At 38.4% G+C, this 23,601-nt stretch overlaps 1 protein-coding gene across 1 annotated transcript in view; it reads left to right on the top strand.

The window, feature by feature from the left end:
- Positions 1 to 4,900: 4,900 nt before the first annotated feature.
- Positions 4,901 to 23,601, top strand: part of LOC307152670 (uncharacterized protein) — a gene marked incomplete at its 3' end in the record, with an annotated part of 191,251 nt that continues 172,550 nt past the window's right edge. Inside the window, exons 1-2 of the mRNA XM_079861496.1 lie at positions 4,901 to 4,955; positions 8,960 to 9,339. Of these exons, the coding sequence (XP_079717622.1) occupies positions 9,100 to 9,339 (240 nt within the window). The 5' untranslated portion in view covers positions 4,901 to 4,955; positions 8,960 to 9,099. The remainder of the gene's footprint in view (positions 4,956 to 8,959; positions 9,340 to 23,601) is intronic.

The raw sequence follows: 23,601 nt of genomic DNA, 5'->3' as shown, positions 1-23,601 counted from the left end.
CGGGGCCACCTGGAGTTCTTCCTCACAGAGAGAAAGGGAAGAATTGATAACAATCTTTTTGAACTTCCCGCGCGGAGCTTGGTGATGGTTCTGCCAAACTTCATTCGGCAACAAAAGTGTCAAAAAGGGTAATTTGATTCAGACTCTCAGGCGCGGATCTGTGATTTAAATTCACGATTAAAGGTTAAAAGCCTTCTTTAAAATTTAGAATGACAAGTCATTCGGGAGATTGTCCATACGCTATATATTTGTGCATTGGTTTTGTTCCAATTCCAGCCACGGGTAATTATGCTTGTGTATATTGATCCATTTAACTAGGTACTGTAATTGATTTGCCAGGAAGTAGTGATGGAAGTTTGGTGCCTCAAGCCCCCCAAGTGATTTTTTATTTTGTAGTGTTGAGAGTGATATTCTGGGTTTTTTATTTTGTTAATAAATTATTGTTAATGAATTAAGAGTTTTGAACCATTTATCTGTAGGAGTGATGGGGATCATAGAAAAAAGGTAGTTCATTTGGGGTAGAGTTTTCATTTTGACAGCAGCTTTTCTTCCGATGAGTGTGAGTGGGTGTTAAGACCAGCGTTTATATTCGTCTTCAATTTTCTTTAGGAGTGGAGTGTAGTTGAGGGTGAAAAGCTCTCACAGCCTGGGGGAAATCTGAATCCCTAGGTACTTGATGTTGCCTGTGTGAAGGTGGAGGGATGTGTCCTGAGCTCCAGAATCCCATGCATCATCTGAAAGTGGTAGTAAAATTGACTTGTTCCAGTTGATAGTGTAATGCGAGACAAGGGAGAATCTGCTGATAATGTTGAACGTGTCTTGAAGTGATACTCGTGGGTTCTGTAAATAAAGTAAAAGATCATCTGCATATAAACTGATTTTGTGTTGTACGTTGTCTACCTGAATTCCTTTGATTATGATGTTTTGTCGTATTGCTGCTGCGAGCGGTTCAATGAAAATGGCAAAGAGGAAAGGCGAGAGTGGGCATCCCTCTGTGAAACTCTGTGAAGTGATTCTGTTAGTGGTGATGGTGGCCCTGGTGATGTGTACAGTATTTTAATCCAGTGGATGAATGACTCTCCAAAACCAAACTTGTGAAGTGTATTGAATTAAAAAAGACCAGTTTACCTTATCAAAAGCTTTTTCTGCATCAAGTGAAATGATAATGGTTTTCTGTTGTCTTTCTTGTGATATATTGAATAGGTTAAAAAGTCTGCGGACATTATCTGTGGTGTTTCTGTTTTTTATGAAGCCTGTCTGATCTGGATGAATGAGTGTGGGGGTGACTGTTTCTATTCTGGTTGCTAGTGCTTTGGTGATCATTTTCAAGTCAGTATTCAATAGTGAGAGGTCGGTAGCTAGAAGGGTGAGATGGATCTTTGTTGGGTTTTAGCAGTAATGTCATGGCTGCTGTATTCATGTGTGTGGGTATGGTAGATGACGTTTTAATTTCTATAATTACTCTGTTGAATAGTGGTGATAATATGTCCCCGAAGTGTCAATAAAATTCAGCTGGTAATCCATCTGGCCCTGGAGATTTATTGCTAGGAATTTTATTGAGTGCTTTAGTAAGTTCATTAAGGCTAAGGGGTGCGTCTAGAATGTTGGTTTGTTCTGCAGTTAATTTAGGCAATGTCAGACTGTTCAAGAAGGTGTCGATTTCTGATTGAGTAGGTTGCTGAGTGGGGGAATAGAGGTTGTTGTAGAAATTCGAAATATGTTATTTATATCCTGTGGGTTTTGATTAATGTTTCCTGTCTAAGATGGTGCTTTTCATATTTCTTTTCAATATACAGCACATTCTGCTCTTTTCTTTCTCTTTCATTCATGATTTGTTATTAATAACTTTAAACAGAATCATTAACTGAAATCTGCCCTGATTATCAAAAATACGACACATTTATAGGACATAAAAGGGTCTCTCCGGCAAAAGTGAAAGTAAAAGCACCCGTTTCAAGAAAAGGATATATTAAAGTTTATATAGCCTACTTTTACATTTTCGCTGCTGTTCTAAAATGGTTTTCGCCATTACCTTAACCCTCTGGGGTCTAAGGTGTTTTTGGGGTCCTTGAGATGTTCTGACATGCCCTGACATTTTTGCTTTTTTCAGTTGCTTATAAACATATTAATGGCAAAAAAAAAATTACACACTATTTAGCACAAACAGGGCTACCATGAAATGTGAGCAACAAGAATGTACATGTCTGCATTTTTGAGAGAATAATGTTTATGCGTGGTTATTGAAAAAACTAAAAACTAAAGTTTCTGAAATAAGGCCATAAAACACATTCTAAATATGTGCCAATAAGACTTTTGTCTAAAAGATGTCATCGCCTAGTGTTTTTTCTTCAAAATGAAGTGAAAATCACCCTGCCTTATCATTCACATAACACAATACATTGATTTGAATTTTGCAAAGCACTTTCTGTTTGGAAAGGCCATATGCGGAGTGGGCTTCAACGGTCATGCATATATAGTGGTTCACACCTGAGGAGACAATGGGGCCCGCATACTTAATTAGCCATTCATTCAGGTGAGTCACTGAGACACAAGAATGCAAGAGCAACAGTTCTCAATTCTTTTTTATTTTTCCTCATATTGTGCTTGCAATTTGGCCTATAATATCCAAGGAAAACATGTCTAGTAATTGTGCAGTTAATTCTCATACTGTATTTTCAGTTTTGGAATATTTATGCTCTCCCCAAATTTGTCAATAATAAAACACAATAAAAGTTATTTAAAGAAAAGGCTTATATTTACCTTTTAATAGTTTGTTTACATCTACCTTGTAAATATATTTTTTTATTAAAAAGGTTACAATTACAACAACAATTCAAGTGTAATCTTTCTTTGTAAAAACTAAAGTATACATTTTATCATACATATTTCAAAGTTAAGGATTTGATTGATTATTTGATAACTTTATTTTTGACAAAACATATTATATTTAACATAAGCAAATATTGGCAAACAAAAGCTTATTTGAGGTGGCAGATATTTTACATTAAAAATGTATAATCTATCCAAAACTAATCAACGAAATGTTGTCTTTCATATGTCTGTAACATAGGTCTTTCATTTTTATTATAAGAAATATAAATGTTAATTTGCAGTTTAAATCCAGGAAATTTGTTAATGAAAAAATTATTAAAAGTAAGATACAATTGATACAAAACGTAATTCGTTTTAAAGAAAGGATTTGTACTTTCTGTTTTGAGGTCTCTGTGAAAGTTTGAAAGTCTTTTAGTGATTTTTTTAGAGCGCTCGCGTCCATAATGGAGAACTGTCACGTAATATTGTTTTTTCCTCATAAATGCGAACACGAAAAATAAAAGACAAAAGACTTTTAAGTAAAACTTACTCCGAAATTGTGTTCTCGGCGGAATTCGCTCTTCAAAATGCTGCCGTTCGCCGTCTGAGTTACAATCTTCCTCTGAGGAAAAGGTGCATTCTTCCTCGCCGTCCAGAATCATCTGAAGGGAGTCTTTATTACCGGAGAAGCGTGTCATACTCAAAACGCGATGAACTATCAGTAAGTCTGATGAAGAAACTTTTTATGGCATTGATCGGGGGGCGGGTGCGCTGCATACTAGATCATCTAACGATTTACATGTGAATCGCGCCGGGGGCGGGGCGGCCGCAGCTGATTATAGAGATAATGAGGCAGAAGGAAAAACGGTACCTCTCCTTGCTTTCAAACGGATTACATGAGTTGAAAACATTTGTTTTTTATATAAATTACTTCATTTAAAAGAGGAGATTTCAAGCTTCATAAAGACATATCTCACGTGCCTGTGTGAGAAGTATTCGCTGAGTTATGATTCATTTTCGGACGTGTTTCAGAATGGACTACACGGACAGAGAGAAGGCAGAACTCGCTTCGTGTTTATTTTTCTTTATTTGGCGAAAAGCACAACACTTTGTTTTTATTGTGAGTGTACACAAAAATAATACACACAACAGGATAGATTGATGTATAACACAAGCATATAAGATAAAAATTAATATTTTTATTTTATTATTTTTTTGCACTCATACGGAAAAAAACGAGCCTATCGCGCCGGCGCGATAGCCGACCTCAGGGGGTTAAACAAGCTGCAGCTGCTTGACTCCCAGTGCAGGAGCTGTGGGTTACAATTTAGCCTACCACAGAAACGTAAGTGGTTAGTTGATTGCTGTGGCGACTCGTGACAACTTGAATATTATTATTATTGTCATAATTTTCATTAACTTCGGTAGGCTCTACAACAAGGGAATTGTAATTGGCTGCTTTTTCTGCAGAGAGCTGATCTCTGTTGATGTGTCTTAATTTTTTTATCGTTTGTTGGTAAAGGGTGAGAGACCTTGTGAGCCACATGATTTTTTCCAAAGAGCCAGGTATGGCTCGCGAGCCATAGGTTCCGTTCCCAACCACTAGTGTACACGAATCAGTAGATTAAATTACGTGGCCTTTCACGAACTGCCGTGAGACTGGGCTGGTCTTGACAGGGTGGGGGGGGGGGCGTGACATCACAATGGTGGCTTTTCATCATGATGTCGGTCAGCCATCACAACCCTATTTTGTTATTGTGTGAGTGTGACCAATAACGCGTGAATGCAGCATGATCTGAATGCAGGGAGATACATGGAAGTGAATCACCATCATTAAGAAATGAGATCGCATTTATGTTTGAATCGAGGTCGGGATTTTTTTCGATTAATCGTGCAGCCCTACCTGCGAATCCATCCCCGAAAGCAAGTTATTTGGGAGCTGACTTTGCTCAAAGAGGTTGTGAAATTAAGCAAGAGGATCTGATAGAGTTAAAGAGGTTATAAGAAAATATCCAGCTGCAAGCAACTCCATTAGTGAACTGGAGAATGGCAACTCCCTCTTCTTTGAATCTGCACTGCGTTAAAAACCTACTCCGTTTGTCCAGTTGTAGATGATAAACAAGCACTAGCAAAGTGCCTTGACAGTAAGAGTATATACAGTTACTGTATATAAACAGTTCCTTGTTCTTAAAGGGATAGTTCACCCAAAAATGAAAATGACCCCATGATTTACTCACCCTAAAGTCATCCTAGGTGTATATGACATTCTTCTTCAGACGAATACAATCAGAGTTATATTCAAAAATGTCCTGGCTCTTCCAAGCTTTATAATGGGAGTGAATGGGCACCATTTTTTTTAAGTCCCTTCAAGTGCATCTATCCACCATAAAAATGTCCCAAACGGCTCTGTGGGGGTTAATAAAGGCCTTCTGAAGTGAAGCGATGCAATCATGTAAGAAAAATATCCGTATTTAAAACTTTATTGACTAAAATATCTAGCTTCTGGCAGACGGACGCACGCAAGTCGACTTACGCCAAAAGAGTAACACTAGAACTTGACATACAACCTGTGTGTTTGAACCGCGAGAGGTGTCAATTGCCGTCATTACGTTTTGCGTCAAGTTCGAGTGTTACTCTTTTGGCACAAGTCGACTTTTTAAATATGGTTTTAAATAACTTTTAAAAAAGTTTTAAATATGGAAATTTTTCTTTCATGAACGCATCGCTTCGCTTCAGAAGTCCTTTATTAACCCCAGCAGAGCCGTGTGGAGCACTTTATAATGGACAGATGCACTTTTATGATGGATAGATGTACTTTTATGATGGATAGAAGCACTTTTATGATGGATAGATGCACTTTTATGATGGATAGAAGCACTTTTATGATGGATAGAAGCACTTTTATGATGGATAGATGCACTTTTATGATGGATAGATGCACTTTATGATGGATAGATGCACTTTTATGATGGATAGAAGCACTTTTATGATGGATAGATGCACTTTTAGGATGGATAGATGCACTTTATGACAGATAGAAGCACTTTTATGATGGATAGATGCACTTTATGATGAATAGATGCACTTTTATGATGGATAGAAGCACTTTATGATGGATAGATGCACTTTTATGATGATAGAAGCACTTTATGATGGATAGATGCACTTTTATGATGATAGAAACACTTTATGATGGATAGATGCACTTTTATGATGGATAGAAGCACTTTAATGATGGATAGATGCACTTTTATGATGGATAGAAGCACTTTAATAATGGATAGATGCACTTTAATGATGGATAGAAGCAATTTTATGATGGATAGATGCAGTTAAATGGACTTAAAAAATATTATGCCCATTCACTCCTATTATAAAGCTTGGAAGAGCCAGGACATTTTTTAATACAACATCGATTGTATTCGTCTGAAGAAGAATGCCATACACCTAGGATGGCTTCAGGGTGAGTAAATCATGGGGTCGTTTTCATTTTTTTGTAAATTTGGAGTGCTGTCAGTACAGAGAACAACGACAAAAATCGGTGTTGTGACCTACACTGTGTTAGGGCTGTCAAAATTGCTCAAAAATGACGTTCGAATATTCCCTCTAAAAAACACACGAATATTCGAACTATTCGAACATCTGGTTGCGCATTTTGTCAATGACGCGCATTACGTCAATAACAGGACACATTAGGGCTGCACGATGTGTCGTTTAAGCATCGATATCGCGATGTACGAATCCACGATAGTCACATCGCAGGATGTGCGATGTAGGCTGTCGTAGTTGATCCGTTATTCATTACCGTACGGGCCAGCTGCTCACAGGCCCTTGGACGAATGTGATTCGCGGATTAATTGCACAGCTTAACCATCATAGAGTGAAAGTTTATCATTTGCATGTGTTTTTAAGTCCTGTCAGTTTAACAGGGCGCATATAAGAACGAGCAGAGAGAGAGAGAGAGAGAGAGAGAGAGAGAGAGAGAGAGAGAGAGAGAGAGAGCCCCGGCCGCGCGCGCGCTCACCTTCACCGTCTTCAAACAACACGAGTGCTGTCTTGCTCTCTCTCCCTCGCGCACATTAATCTAAATAAATTGACACGATGGTGTCGAACAAAAGAAAAAGAAAAAGAAACTATCCAGTGATGAAATGTTTTCTGTGTTGTCAAATCTTGTGCGATATCCTAAACTGCCGAGATAATTACACAACGCGTGCCGTACACGTCCGATTCGCGAACTAATGATTCCTTTGAACCGATTCAATTTAATGAATGGTTTAAACAACTGACCTGTCCAACACTGAACTCACGAGACGTCTGAATTGGTGTATAAAAAAATCTGTAACACTTTACAATAATGTTCTATTTATTAAATTATTTAACTACATTAGTTTACTATTACTAAACTGCACTTCTACAACAATTTCAACATTTAGGCTATAGCCTACATTATTGAAATCAAAAGTTGTACAGTATTTGTTAACATAGTTAATGCACTGTGAAGTAACATTACCAAACAATGAACAGCTGTGTTTTTATAAACTAAGATAAACAAAGATTAATAAATATAGTAACAGAAGTATTGCTCATGGTAAGTTCATGTTAGTTAATATGTTAACAATTCAAACCATATCCTAAAGTTACAAACAAATAATTTACTCTAATTTAAATAATACTCTGATGTTTAAATCATTTAAAATGAGAATGTAAGTGTGCTCACCCCATTTTTGTTTGTAAGAAAAAATTAGATTAGATTTCATATCGCAATATATATCGCAGAAAAATAAAATATCGCAATGTCATTTTTTCCCAATATCGTGCAGCCCTAGGACACATTAATACAAAGAGACATAACTACTTGTATAGGTAGTTAATTTAAGTTTAAACATATTTGACAATGTATTACCAACACAAAACCAAGTAAATAAACTAATGGCCAAGACCGCAGACCTCACTCTCGCTCACTCGCACTCGCAGGCACTCTCTCTCTCTCTCTCTCTCTCTCTCTCTCGCCCACCCTCACGCTCACGCTCTCTCTGTGCATAACGGTTTAAATTAACAAAAACAATAAGCACATGTTGAGTGCTGATCAAGAGTTTTGTGCAAGCAATTTAAGGTCGCGACTCTTGTCCCAAATATAGCAGGCTTCATTCAGTGATTGAAACAAATTTATTAACATTTATTTAAGTTTTACAGTAGAGAACCGACATTGAACGCTCCGAGCAAACTGTGCTGTGGTAAACATGGAACTTTTCTGTTTAACGTTAAATAAAACGAGGCACACAATTCCGAGAAATGTGACAACAAAGAACTTTTACCCTCAGGTTCATAAAAAATAAAGTGCTATTAAAAAAGAAAATGGCTACTTACATTCTTGGTGCTTGTATTAAAAAAAGGAAGAAAAAAAACTGACTGCAATTTATTCCATTGTCTTTTTAGTGCACTGTCAACTTTCAGCAGTGACGCTGTGCTAGACAGTGCGACTCGTGTGACCTGTCCCTGAAGCCTCAGGCAGCGCGCGCACCCACTTGCAAAGCAGACAGCCTCTGCTTCCGCGGGCGTGTTTTTCCATATTCGAAATTCACATTCGAATATTAATTTTCACGTTCGAATTTCTGTTTTTTAAAACTATTCGAATATATATTCGAATTTAGAATATTCGTTGACAGCCCTACACTGTGTTATCCTCTTTTTAAAATTTGCACCCTGTTGACTTAAATGGGGCAAGTTTTAAACCTGCTTTTAGCCTCTTAACATCCTTGATGTGTCATTACAAGTGCCCAGCCATGTGAGTGATTCCTTTCAGAGTCAACACGGTGAATCTGACTGCAGTAGATGTGAAAGATATGAATAAAAGTGATGTTAATTCAGCCAGCACACATACCTGTATTTACTTCCTGTTTTCGGTCGAAGTCCACAGTAGTCGATTGTCGAGTTGCTTAGTTACCTATGATCACGCGCGTGAACTCGACAATCGACTACTGTGGACTTCGACCGAAAACAGGAAGTAAATACAGGTATGTGCGCTGGCTGAATTAACATCACTTTTATTCATATCTTTCAAATTTACAAAAAAATATGCTCAATGTTAAAATTGACCGGAGTTCTCCTTTAAGTCTTTAAAAACTCATTGTTGGCTTTATTCTTGTAGGACCACAACAGAAGATTGATGAGGAACCAAAGAAGGTTCAGTCCAAACCTGTGGTGGATGAACAAGTGGTTCGGCCCAAGGCAAGTTTAACCGCCTCTGGTAATCTGTCCACTAGTGACTTCCCAGTTCTTGGTTCCAAGATGCCCAATGCTGAGGAGAAGAAACTGAAGGAGGGAAGAGGGCTTGTCTTCTATGAGTCCTTCTACAGCCAGATGAGGGAGGCTCATGGTGCAAACATGAGGGCAGCAGAAGCCTTGCTGGAAGATGAAAACAATGTTGGGAGACGGAGAAAGGCCATGGGCTCAAGAGAAGTGAACAGTTTGGCGAAGGACGTCATGAGAACCCTTGCAGCCGAAGGAGAGCATGTGACCATCGAGAGGGTTTGTGACTTGGGAAATTATCCAGACCTTAGTGCTGGGCAGTATGACCAAAGATTTATATCACGGTATTTTTTAAAAAATTATACCAGTTTCACGGTACATGACGGTGTATTTTTTTATTTTTTTGAAAGCATGACTGGGTGTTAACCACATTTTCTTCTGATTGAAAGAGGAAATACTGCAGTGGATTGACTTAGAATGCCCTATTTTACTGTCATGAGTGAATATTGTAGAAAAATCCCACACTAGTATTAATACAGGTTTGTAAGACCCCATAAAATGATGCTGTTTAAAAAGAGGTCCAGCAGGAGGCGCTCATAAACGCTGCTTTATCAGGGAAGATAAAGAAAGATTGAATGAAAATAACATAGAAACTTTTCTAAAGACAGTCAGTTCCCTTCAAATACATTCATATACAAACACCCATGCCGCGTTTTGACTTTGATGCAGTGCTCATGTTTATTTAACAATGTCAAAGCCTTCTGGAAAATCTATTTGTGCCGGGCAGTCTTGATATTGTGAACCAATGTATGGGGAAACACTGTAATATAATTTGACAGCTATCAATTATAGTTTAACCTGTCCATCTTCATACATCTGTGCATCACCACACAGTGCAACATTGAAAAGACCCTATCAAACAGTGTTGCGCCGTGTTCCCAACTTTGTTAAAGGGGTCGTATAATGGCATTTTTGTACAAGCTAATATGATTCTTTAGGGTCTAAATTAAAAGTTTGTAATATACTTTAATTAAAAATTCTCATTAGTATTGTAAGAAAACACTCATTTGCTCATTTGTCAAAAACAGCTCCGTTTTCAGCACGCCGTTTAAGTGCATGTGTCTTTAAATGATAATGAGCTTTGGTCACCCCGCCCCTCCGTTCTGTGTGCACACCGTTTCTAACACAATAACCATAATGCGTTGTTCATTATAAACGTGGGATTATGAATTATATTGAGAACGTCGTACATAGAAAACATGCCGTAATGTACACTGAGTGTAAACAGCTGCATTCATCGTGAAGCGTGCAAGCGATTTTCAAAGATTAATATAAATATTAATATAAAGGTTAATAAAACGTTACACTCACTTCTTCTTCTGGAGGTGCAGCAAGAACACGAATTGTTGGTACCGATCCTATTTTCAGGAGCAGCTTCTTAGCAAAACCAGCTTTATACTGACCCTCCTTGTTTATAAAGCAGTCTGGTGTGTGAAATGATTCGCGCAAACATGAAAGCATTGACGTTGATCGTGGGGAATATTCCCTTCGAAAACAAAACTCAGCCACTGCGTCTACGGTTCGGATTTAGGAACATCAAAATGACTGCTGTGTTCCATATTACACCTAAGAACAGAACACCACAATCGCTTAGACGCCCCATTCTGCTCAAAGACAGTGCTCCAGCGTATCAACAATGATGCACAGACTATGATGACAGACAGCTCGCTCACGAGCGAGGGCGGGTCTGTGTTGAAACGCTGCTGTCAATCAACAATCGTGGGAGTGGGCGTCCGACCGTGTGACGTCACAAAATCGAACGGCTTGATTTGAGACGGGAAAACATATAAGAAGATTAAAAAAAAATACTGGATGGATTTTTATCATTTTATGATGGTTGTGTACAGGCACTGCCAACACACATTTCAGTACAATCAACTTGTAAAAGTGCATGTACCATTATATGACCAGTATTACACCGGTATTGCGGTATATTAAAAAAATCATATCATAACAAAAATAAACACCGGTATTTTCGGTATGAACCGGTATACCGACCAACACTATCCAGACCTATTTTGTGCTCATCCCAATGTCAATAACATGACTATTTTTTTTTTCTATTGTCAAAGGTAATAAGCAGAGTTTGCTCTCTTCTGCAAGTGTCTACTTTGAAAGATTTGAATGTGGATGCTCGTCGGCATCTTCCTGCAGTGCAGGACCTTCAGCGCACCCTCAAGGAGATCAATCTGTACATTGAGGTATGAGGTCTACACAAAAGTCCCAGTGTAGGTTTGTGATGAGACTTGTCTCCGAGGCCTCATTTATAACTGTTGCGTCGCACAAAACAGGCCCTGAAAGAGCGTACGCACAAGTTCACACTTCACACACATAAGTTGTGATTTATAAAAACACACTTGACGGGAGAATGTGTAAGGACATCTGTAAGTAAACTCTAATCATGCGTGTGAATATTCTAGAGACACTGATGTTGATCTGAGGGACTGACGGCTGATGAAGGAAAACCACTTTAATATTCATTATGAGTCCTAATCACAAATACAGTGCATGTTCACAGTAACAGTTCAATTACATAAAAGAATGAAACTCTGTTTTACATCTGATATACACATTAGATTAAATATGCCATTCTCAATATTTGTAGTGGATGCGCTGCGTTCAAACACTTTTCCTGAGGCATGCTGTGTTTTAATGTTTGCTCAGCGCATGATAATAGCAGAACTCGTGGATCTGAGGAAATATTTACATGCAAATAATGATCAATAATGAACACAATCTGTTTCCATTAAAACTATAAAGCAATTTAAAATACTATTTGTCCAGTGGAAAAGATTGAGAAAAACTTTCTCTGAAATGTATTTTATACTATTTTGATTTATTTATTAACCCCCTGAGGTCGGCTATCGCAACGGCGCGATTGGCTCGTTTTTTTCCTTATCAGTGCAAAAAAAAATCTAAATACTAATATTAATTTTTATCTTATATGCTTGTGTTATACATCAATCGATCCTGTTAAGTGTGTATTTTTTTTGTGTATACTCATAATAAAAACAAAGTGTTGTGCTTTTCGCCAAATAAAGAAAAATAAACATGATGCGCGTTCTGCCGTCTCTCTCAATGTGAAACTCATTCTGAAACGCGACATAAAATGACCTGTAACTCAGCGAATGTTTGTCACACAGACTTAAAACACATGTCTATACAACGCTTGGAGTCTCTATTTTTAAAATATGTAAATTATATAAAAAACAAATATTCTCTGTTTAAGTAATCCGTAAGAAAGCAGCGGCATGTACAGTTTCTCAAACGCATCCTAATTAACTATAATTTGACCACACACACGCGCGCACGAGCGATTGACATGCAAATGATCCACGCGGCAGAACGCAGACCTGTAAACGCCCTCATCACCTCAAAACAAAGAATTAGAGACTTCGGTAACTTACTCCTCTCTGCTTTTCATCGAGTTTGGATGACTGTGTTTGTGCTGTGCTGTGCTGTTTACCTTGGATTTACCTCAGAAGAACACGATTTGAAGATGAGAAGATTTTTAAGGTAAGACATGTTAAACTGGTCGTGCCAGATTAAAATGTATGTTATGAAATGAGTTTGGAGTAAAAACATGAACTAAGCCTAATATCGTACATGTATATGCATCTATAAATAGACAGAAACATGTTAAAATGTGAACTAGACTGGTAGGCAACCTTTCAGTGCTAAATGTATATACTTCATATATTTTTCACTCAGTTTTGATTAGCTTATGACACTGATTATAATGCTAAAATATTTCCTTATGCGTAATGTAGCTTGTTTGTGAATATCTGCTTAGGTTATATAATGTGATTTAGTGCAAATATATTTCAGCCTCCGGTAAAATATGTGATACTGTCTACATTATATTTTTATATAAATGTTCGGTTTTGGTTAGCCTATGACACGCTTCAATACTGCCTTATGCACAGATGTTTTTGAATACAGGTGTAAATGTTTGAAATGTAGTGATGTGTGTCGTTCATTGCGTGTCACTAAATGCGTGGGGATACCCATCAACAGATACTCGCGGTGACGATTGTGTTTACATTGTCATAATATAAAAGTAGCCTACCTATTCTTGTGTGAAATGACAAAAACCATCCATTCTGCTTATACAGGAGACACTGCGCAGAGGAGGGTGAAAACACAAGATACATGGAGGACAAAGACATTTCCATGTCCTGCACCTGTGACTGCCTACAACAAACACATGGGGGGTGTTGACCTGTCTGATCAGCTATTACAGTACTACACAACACAGCACATAACCATGAAGTGGTACAGTAAGATTGTTCTGCACTTCTTGGACATTGCTTCCACCAACTCTTTCATTGTGCACAAAGAGCTACATGGTAACTTGTCCCATAAAGAGTTTATGGAGCAACTTATAACAGAGCTCTGTGGTGTGTCACAGAAAACGGCAATGATTTTTAAATCAGTGTTGGAAACCGTTGTGCTGCTTAATATATTTTTTTATAAGCTGTGATAGCTTTTTCAGGATTCTTTGAATAAAAAACAAAACAAAAGTTTGGTCTTTTTTTCTTTATTTTTTTGGAAAAGATGTATTAAGTGATAGTAATAAATTAAAGTCTTTCCATTGTTAGAAAAGATTTCTATTTTGAATAAATGCTGTTCTTTTTAACTTTTTATTCATCAGTGAATCATTCTTAGTTCATCATTCTTTGTTCAGGCTGCCTCACAGCACCTTGATGGCCCATTAGCCATGGGGGGAGTGTCTTTAGTCACACCCCTGGTGTGAATCACATTAATATTCATGGCCCACGCATACAGCAGTGCTGACACAAAAACTGACGTGCAAAATTAAAAACGTTATATTGTTGTTTGTGAAAGAGTGGTCAGAATGATTTTCACATCATTTTGTAGAAAAAATTCTAGCCTACAAGAATAGTAATTCCAAAGTCTTGTGGACAACTATTCAGTATGTGTAAAATGGCCTTATTGCAGTAACAATGTTTTTCCCAAAACATACTAACCACGCATAATTTTTTTTTTCTATAAAATGCAAACATGTACATCCATTTTGCTTACATATTATTGTAGCAGAGTTTGTGCTGCATACAACAAAATTACATGTTGGCCAATAGTATGTTGTAAGTAGCTGAAATAAGCACAAATGTCAGGTCATGTCAAAACATCTCTAGGGCCCCAAAAACACCTCAGACCCCAGAGGGTTAAAAACAAGGCGAGGATCGGCTACTAAATGATTTTTCACAATGTAATGTGACGCACATCCGTATCTCATATTCTCCTAATGTCTTGTACCGATAAACATGGTATCACGTGCATGAATATGCATATGCAAATGATATGCAGATGAGGATATGCACAGTAAACAAGGTGTTGTGAGCTCATATATGGTTATTTCGGGGAGGAGACGCATGTTCACAATCTTCCTCTGACTGGGTTTATAAAGGGGATTTTGCGCAGGTTCTGGCGTACACTCGCTTTTATAAATCTGACATTTATTTGGCTTACAACATTTTTTGCTTTCGGGCGCAAGTACACTTTTAGTAAGGTTTATAAATGAGCTTACTTGGTGTGTTTCTTTCCCCGTCAGTCAGTGGAGGCGGTGTCTAGCGTGTGCACACTTTACGAACTGGGACAGGGTCTGGCCAACCTGAAGAACAAGAAACACTTTAAAGAACTCCATCTGGGCCCTCTCTGCAAGATCCCTCTTATCCACCGAATGTTCAAAATAGATGCAAATACTAAAGATGATGATGTATGTCAGATTACAACTGTGGACATTCTTAAGGTGAGTCAGCTTGGCATTGGCTGTGTTCTTGACCAGTATTCAACATACTCATATAACTTTGAATAACTTTATTGTCCCCAGGGGGAAATTCTTTTCCACAGCACTGCACTTGTTTAACACACACAACATAACCAATATAATAGGGAAGACACAATACAGAGAAAAAAACAAACAATTCATATACATCTGGGTTGACGTAAAACTATGGTTTTCTGCTTGCTTTAGATTCTCAGAATATTCCGGAGAAGAAGCACGACACCTAGAATTGACCTTGTTGATTTCCTGAAGCACCTTGCAGACCATTATAGCTGCAAGTCGCCTTATGAACTCGGCATCAGAATCCAGAGTTTTGGGTTGCCCATTTCGGTAAGATTCCCTATTGTTGTTGCCATATTTTTTGGGTCTGTCCACCCCTCTTTCGGAAATGTCTGATTCGGTGTTGAGGGTTCAGTCTACAAATAGGGATGCACGATATATCGGCCACCATGTCGGTGTCTGCCGATATATGTTCATTTTAATGTTATCGTAATCGGCCTGATAAGAAAATGTGGCTCATATATTAAAGCTGATAAACAATGTATTATTTCCTTCAGCTGAGACACTTCAGATGCCACTGTTCAACATGATGGTTCTGAATTGCTTGAAATATGATCGGAATCACTTCAAAAAGGAAAATAGAGTTCAGTGCAACATGTGCAGCGCAAGTCTGTCATATCAGCTACATAAAATTATAATGAAAACATTATTCAGGGGTGTGATTCTTCCGGATAAATCCGGCAATCCGGCTTTTCCGACCTGAAAATGATGCTCTCGTAAATCATGCAAATCCGCTTTTTTTTTTTTTTTTTTTTTTTTTGCGGGTCACGCGCAAAGCACGGCTCGGGGATTATTAAACATAATGACCGCTCACCGCTGTCAACGTTTTTTGTGCCTCTGATTCATGTCTTCATGTCACTCCGCAAGTAGTCCGTTCATTTGTCACGATGGAACTTCATTCAAAGCAGAGCTCCACCAAAGAGCCTGCACTCATTGTGGAAGGTTATCTAACGTGTGCTATGAATTTTGGACATGAGGGGCGAACAATGACATATTGGAGTTCCTGTTTTCATTTTGACAAGTATAATCAATTCTGTAGTCTAACCCTTACATGACCTGGCAATGACATTATTCTAAAACGCATTCGCATAAAACTCCCCAGACATGGTTAGAAAATACTGCACTAGAGCAGCTGCACAACGAGAAAATGTCATGATCAGAATAGCCTACGGAAACCCTGAACTGCAACGAGAAAGAAAGAAAGAAAGAAATCCGTAAAAAAAGAAAAGAAAGAAAATCTAGCATTTCGAGATTAACCCTCTGAGGTCGGCAATCACGCCGGCGTGATTTGCTCGTTTTTTTTTTTTTAATCAGTTCAAACGAGAGTCCAAATACTCTGTTGACTTTGATGTTACAAACCAGTTTCATACATCAATCAATCCTGTTAAGTGTGTATTATTTTTGTGTATACTCACAATAAAAACAAAGTGTTGTGCTTTTTGCCAAATAAAGAAAAATAAACACGAAGCGAGTTCTGCTTTCTCTCTGTCAGTGAAGTCCATTCTGAAACGCGTCCGAAAATGAACCATAACTCAGCGAATACTCGGTCAAACAGACATACAGACACACAGGCATGAAGCTTGAATTATCTTCTTTTAAATGAAGTAATTTATATAAAAAACAAATATTCTCAGTTCATGTAATCTGTAAGAAAAGAGCGAGATGTCAGTCGTTCTCATCTCATCTAATTATTTTTTTAATTTGACCACGCCCACGGAGAGCGCGTGCTATTCAAACGCAAATGACTGAGGCAATCCTGCAAACCTGTGAACGCCCCCCATATCAGCTTGAGAAAACACGTGTGTGTGTGCCTGTGTGTGTGCCTGTGTGTGTGCCTGTGTGTGTGTGTGTGTGTGTGTGTGTGTGTGTGTGTGTGTGTGTGTGTGTGTGTGTGTGTGTGTGTGTGTGTGTGTGAAGAAATGCGCTTGTTAAAGTCCCACTAGGTAAGAATTCCGTTTTGGTCAAACAACGACCCCTACAGTCGCTGTGGACTACTTGTATTTAACGTTACTGTTGTAAATACCACTCACCCAGAGCAGTCTCTTCACTCACGGCCTGATCCCCTCCCCCCTGTATACCAGTCCCTGTTCAGTCGGATGGAAGCTGTAACGAGTGGAAATAAGGAGTGGCCCCTTTAAGAGCTGCGCGCGCCCTGTTGATCTGTCGGCAGTCTGTATTGTATGTGCGCCTCGAACACCCCGTAAGCGGGTTGTTTCTGTTTGATGCTCATTCTTGCCCTATTTTTGTCCATCAAGTAACGCTGTGGACGGTAGAACGTGTGACAGACAGTTACACGAGTTCGATTGGGGAATAAATACAACGCGTTACAAAACGTCGTACATCGAACAAGCACAGCTAGCCTCCGAAGATGTCTACTAATCCATCAACAAGAACGCCAGGTGCTTTTTAGCTCACACCAACGAGTGAAAGCTTGTCCGAGTGATATACAATGTAAGCAATATAACGTTACTTACAAGTCCAACAGCATGTGAGGACGTGTTGGGGGAAATAAGGTAGCCTGTGCCGTAAAGCAGAACAACAAAAGTAGTTCTTTTTGTTCTCGGGTTACTACCCGAAACCCGAAGTTTAAAAGTACGATTAAAAACGATACAGACCCCGTTAGGCTATGGCAGACGTGTCATTCAACCTATTGTAAGTCGATGTACCATCACAAGAGTCTTGGAAATATATTATGAAGGTTGAAAAGTTACCTGGTGCTGCTTTAAGTCGAACTGCCTCGAACATGGATCTACACAAAATAATAGCTTTTTACTTATTGGTTATCGGCATCTGCAAAATTTTCATATCGGTGCATCCCTATCTACAAAGCACTGAAAATACATCCTTTAAGAATTTTCACAAACTCTGGAACTGTGAAACTGTTGCACTCTAAAATTCCCATCATTCTTAATCCAATGGTGGCATTTGTTGGGTCAGTATGCAATATTGACTACAAGACTTTATTTGCTCATGCTGTGTTCTTAGTTCTTAGATGCTGCTGAGTATTTCCACATGGAAAAGGCCAAAGAAACCATTCAGAGGGAGATTCAGGAGGAGGTGGATGCCAAAATGTTTAAGATCAAGAAGAGCTTGCTGGATCCCACCCAAGAACCTGTGATCTACTCCCAGATGGGAAACTCAGAGCTTAGGGAAAAATATGCAAATATGACCGCCACCGATGTAGTCCTGGAAGTCTTCAACAACTCTGAAGGCATCTTCTGTGAAACTATGACGAAGGTGAGCAACTTAAGTGCAAGTATTCGTTTGCAAGCTGGTTTTTCTTGTGGTTTGGATGTTTGATGTCTGCTAACCGCACTGGAAATGCCCAATTCGCTGTTCTCATGGGTGTCATCTTGCTAAGTTAAAGCAGTGCTTGTTTTGGCACTCACCTCTATTGCTTTTGTGCATACTTTCTAAAGGTTTTTCCAAAACTCCTAACAGTGTTGTAGTACTTCAGACCAAATTCAAGGTAAAGGAGTAGTTCACTTCAGAATTAAAATTGACTGATAATTTACTCTCCCCCACATAATCCAAGATGTTCAAGTCTTTCTTTCTTCAGTCGGAAAGAAATGAAGGTTTTTGAGGAAAACACTCCAGGATTTTTCTCCATATAGTGACTTCAATGGGGTCCACCGGGTCGAAGGTCCAAATGTGAGTTTCAGTGCAGCTTCAAAGTCTCGACACGATCCAGCCGAGGAATTAGAGTCTTATCTAGACAAACCAGCGGACATTTTCTAAACAAAATAAACATTTATATACTTTTTAACCACAAATTCTCATCTTGCACTAGCTGTGATGCACGCAGATCGAGTCTGGTCTCGAGTACTAAAACACTGACGCATAGCCTAAGTATTAAACTTGAAGGTTATCTCACAATTCAGATTTTACATCTTTACATCTAGGAATTCCAAAACAAGCTTCGATAAGATTTGCATATGGGCGAACACAATATAGCGGTGTAGTTTTGCTGCCTTTTGTTTGGAGCAGCCTTTACGTAAAAGTATTTGTCTTTATTAAACAAGGTTTGGTGGTTGAGTTCCCACTTGCAATTATTATTCCTAATGAGATGCAAGGGATAGTTCACCCCAAGCTCTCTTATAAAGTACTCTTTCTCGTTTTGTTCCAAACCAGAATCACGTACTTTCTACTTCGTAACCCAAAAGGAGATTTTATTTGCTTGGTGTTTGCAATTACGACTGGAACTGAAGCTTTCAAGCTTCAAAAAGTGTGTGGATGATGTAGAATTAGACTTTTGGGTGAACTATTCTTTTAGTTCATGCTACATTCTTGGTAATTGCAGTGGTAATTCCTTTTAGCTGTTTAAGGATGTAAATGGGTTTAAAGATGAGAGTCTGCGAGGGATTGGTTGCTTTCCTCATTAATGTGCTAATCCCACACAGAAATGTTTCTCCAACGACTTGCATCATAACCATTGAGTCTTTATGGTCCTCATGCAGTTGCTCTTTTGATTGACCTTTCCCTCTTCATTCACTTGAATCCATTCTTTGTACATGTCCATGAACTGATTCATGCCATTTCTGCTCTGGTTTGATTAATTGCAGGTAAAGCCCTGCATTTCAGCCCGAGCACGACGGGCCCCGACTTTTTTACGCCCCTAGGGCCGGGCTTCGGGCCAATTTTCACGTCATAGTTCACATGCGGGCCGGGCCTCGGGCCTTTTTTGGGTTATCCTTCTTTTTATATTTTTAGACATTAATTAAAAAAAATATGAGAAGTTGACGTTGACGATATAAAAACAAACATAGAAAGACATTTAATAACCTCATAACTTTCATCATCTTATAATTACACTGACATATGATTGACATCACATGACAGTCTCACGCACGCACGCACACACATAGAAGGTTTCCCGTCAGCGCAACCAACGATTCACCTCATGTGCAAATAATGGAGAATATTAAAGGAGAACTCCGGTCAATTTTAACATTGAGCTCATTTTTTTGTAAATTTGGAGTGCTGTCAGTACAGAGAACAACGACAAAAATCGGTGTTGCCTACACCGTGTTATCCTCTTTTTAAAATTTGCACCCTGTTGACTTAAATGGGGCAAGTTTTAAACCTGCTTTTAGCCTCTTAACATCCTTGATGTGTCATTACAAGTGCCCAGCCATGTGAGTGATTCCTTTAGAGTGAACGCGGGTGAATCTGACTGCAGTAGATGTGAAAGATATGAATAAAAATGATGTTATTTCAGCCAGCGCACATACCTGTATTTTCTTCCTGTTTTCAGTCGAAGTCAAAAGTAGTCGATTGTCGAGTTCGGGCGCATGATCGTACGTACTAAACCTATGCGCGTGAACTCGACAATCGACTACTTTTGACTTCGACCGAAAACAGGAAGAAAATACAGGTATGTGCGCTGGCTGATAACATCATTTTTATTAATATCTTGCACATCTACTGCAGTCAGATTCACCGCGTGTTGACTCTGAAGGAATCACTCACATGACCTGTGCACTTGTAATGACACATCAATGATGTTAAGAGGCTAAAAGCAGGTTTAAAACTTGCCCCATTGAAGTCAACAGGGTGCAAATTTTAAAAAGAGGATAACACGGTTTAGGCAACACCGATTTTTTGTCGTTGTTCTCTGTACTGACAGCACTCCAAATGTACAAAAAAATGTTCTCCTTTAAGAGAAAAATCGCGAGTGATAGAACAGAAGAGAGGACTGGGTTAAAATCTTCCACTGTGGATGCTATTCTTTTTCTCCACGATGCTCTGTAAGAGACTGTTCTAACTTTTCGTTTGATTGGACTTTATTTTCGTTTAACTGTTGGAAACTACTGATGTTTTTCGTTTTTCATTTGACTGGACTTTATTTTCGTTTAACTGTTGGAAACTACTGGAAAAAAGAATGGCCATGTTCTGTGGTGCATTTTTGAGGTAAGATAACCTGCAAGTTTGTTTTTGATTTATTTAATTTAATTTGTTTAGATTGGCTATTGCTCATTTCGTTTGAGAGCGCTGTTGCGAGCAGCCTGAGCCTGCCTCAGTATTTCAAAAATTTTTACTCACTGTGGTTTAATAAATAAACATTAAACTAACTGTCTGTGTGATATGCTTGAAGTGTTTTATATCTATGGATTTTATTGTAGCTAAGTAAAGTATTAGCGTTGATTTGAGAGGCTAAATTGATCAAACATGTTTTACTCGCTGTTGGCTCGGCTTGCTTGGGCGTCTTTTTTTATTTTTTTAAATGCTCCAAACATTTGTCTAAATTAACTTAATAAAGAAACGAAAAGAAAAGAAACATAACTAACAAAACGAACATATTTTAATGGCAGTCTGCCGCTGTGAAAAAAAATAAAAAATAAATGATAATTCTGATGAGCTGTCGGATACGGGTCGGGCTAGGGCCTGAGCGTCTCGGGCCAGGGCCGGGCTCGGGCCTAGATTTGAGGCCCGTGCAGGGCTCTAATTGCAGGGTTCCCACGGGTCCTTGAAATCCTTGAAAGTTTGTGAATATGAAAAGAAAAAAAAATTCAAGTCCTTGGAAAGTTTTTGAAAGTAAACACACACAGAAACATGTCCTTGAAAGTGCTTCCATATGATTCCCTCCGATCCGCTAATGTGTTATTCCGCCAACACTTCAGCTTGCTTGATTTACGTTAGTTATGCGCGTTTACGTGTTACGTTAAGTGTTTGCTGCGTGAGGTACTTTGTGTTGTACGTTGCCATGACGTTCACGCGCGCAAAACTGTAACAATGTATCTTACAAGGTAACACGATGTAACCTTGCTCTTACTTGAAATGTGTCCCACATTAAGTCCTTGAGTTTGAGGGTATTGGACCTTGAAAGCTCCTTGACTTTGAACTTAACCGAGGTGTGGGAACCCTAAGAACATGAATGTTTCTAATTTATAACGTGTTATGGAAACGACTGATTGTGCTTGTTTTTTTGTGTGTGTCCTCAGAATATTCAGGCATTCCTGACATGTGTAATGAGAGACAGGATAGCTAGAGCCCTATTCCAGCTTGCTATATGCTGTGGCTCCTTGGACGCGCCTCAGGACCTGGTAGCTAAAGAGAAACCTCAGATAAAAGCAGAGGCAAAGAAAGCTACGGAAGAGAGAGCAACAGAGATGCTCCCCACTGAAGGTGTCCACTTTATCACCTTATTAGTCAGCTTATTTTCCTTTTCAGTTTTAGCACGAAGGGCCCTGATGTACTCACGGCAAAGTCATTTTTTTGTCCTCCGCTTAGGGTTTAAAAGTGAACATCCAATACGTAGATGAATACGTCAATATGTGCTGCACTTTCCTCTCAATAACACAATAAACACACAACAGAAATGAGAAAACAGCAGTTCAGAAAGCATCTGTTCATAGAGATGTGGAAATGTTTATATTCAAATATATTATATTTATATTTATATTATATTATAGCTGCCTCCTTGTTATTTCTGACTTGTAACAAAAAACAAAACAATGTCTAAAAACTGCCATGTGACAAGGTGTACTGCAAACAAGCTAAAAAAAAAAGAAGTTTTTATAAGCTGGAATATAAATTAAAAAACGAGCGTTTAAGGACACAAAAGTGGATACAGGCTGAAACAAATCGGTAATCCTGACACTCAGTATGCTCTGAAAATACATTGTGTGTGTGCAGAAAACATTTTGTCTCTGGTAAGTCAAATATCCAAATGTCAGTTTTATATATTATATTTCTGTAAGATAAGCTGTCCTGTCGCTCCAGCTGGCGTAAGTTAGTTCTCAGAGTAATATGACACGTTGCGCTCTGTCTCAAACACCTGTATCCACTTTTGTGTCCTTAGACGCTCGTTTTTTGGGGTCGACAGCTTATAAAAACTTATTTCTGGGTTTGTTAGCTTGTTTGCAGTACACCTTGTCACATAGCAGCTTTAGACATTGTTCTGTTTTTTGTTACAAGTCAGAAATGACAAGGAGGCAGCTTCACACAATACAAAGTCAATGGGGACAGTTGGATTGCCCCCCCCCCCCCCCCACGAAGCGTGTCGCTCTGTCTCAATGCCTGTATCCACTTTTCTCTCTTTTTACGCTCGTTTTTTGGGAATCAAAAAATAAAATCAAAAATCGTTTTTGAAATCCATTAATGAACTTCGTTTTGGCATGATTTTGTTCGAAAAGACGTCACACTAGTTCATTCTTCGATTTCACTTGAAGTATATCGGTGCCTTAAAAGGGAAACATGACAATGAATAGAAACTTTTTGTAATATTTTATTTATTTATCTGTATTTGTTGGGATTTTCTTAGCAGTTATTGAGGTTTTTGATTTAATTTAATTGATTTAACTAACAATAATGCAATACGTCTGTTAAAGTGTTGATGATTAATCTTAGTTATTAATAAAAATAAAAACTGCTCATTGTTATGTCAGCTTTGGTTCATTAAATAATATTAACAGATGCAACTTTTGTTTTTTAATAATTGAAAAACGTAGTCAAAATTGTCAACGAGTGGATCTCTGAGCTGAGTGAGTGAGTGGAGGCGGGGCTCAATTGCATATCAATAGAACCGTGAATACTAAATGAGGCAAGGGCATCAAGTTACTTTCAAGATATTTTAAGGCATGAAGATGAAAAAAACGTTTAAATATGTCAAT

The sequence above is a fragment of the Squalius cephalus genome, assembly GCF_949319135.1.
Source record: "Squalius cephalus genome assembly, chromosome: 24".
NCBI lineage: Eukaryota > Metazoa > Chordata > Actinopteri > Cypriniformes > Leuciscidae > Squalius > Squalius cephalus.
The sequence above is the reverse complement of the archived record's forward strand: the minus strand, read 5'-3'. Positions and strand labels throughout refer to the sequence as shown.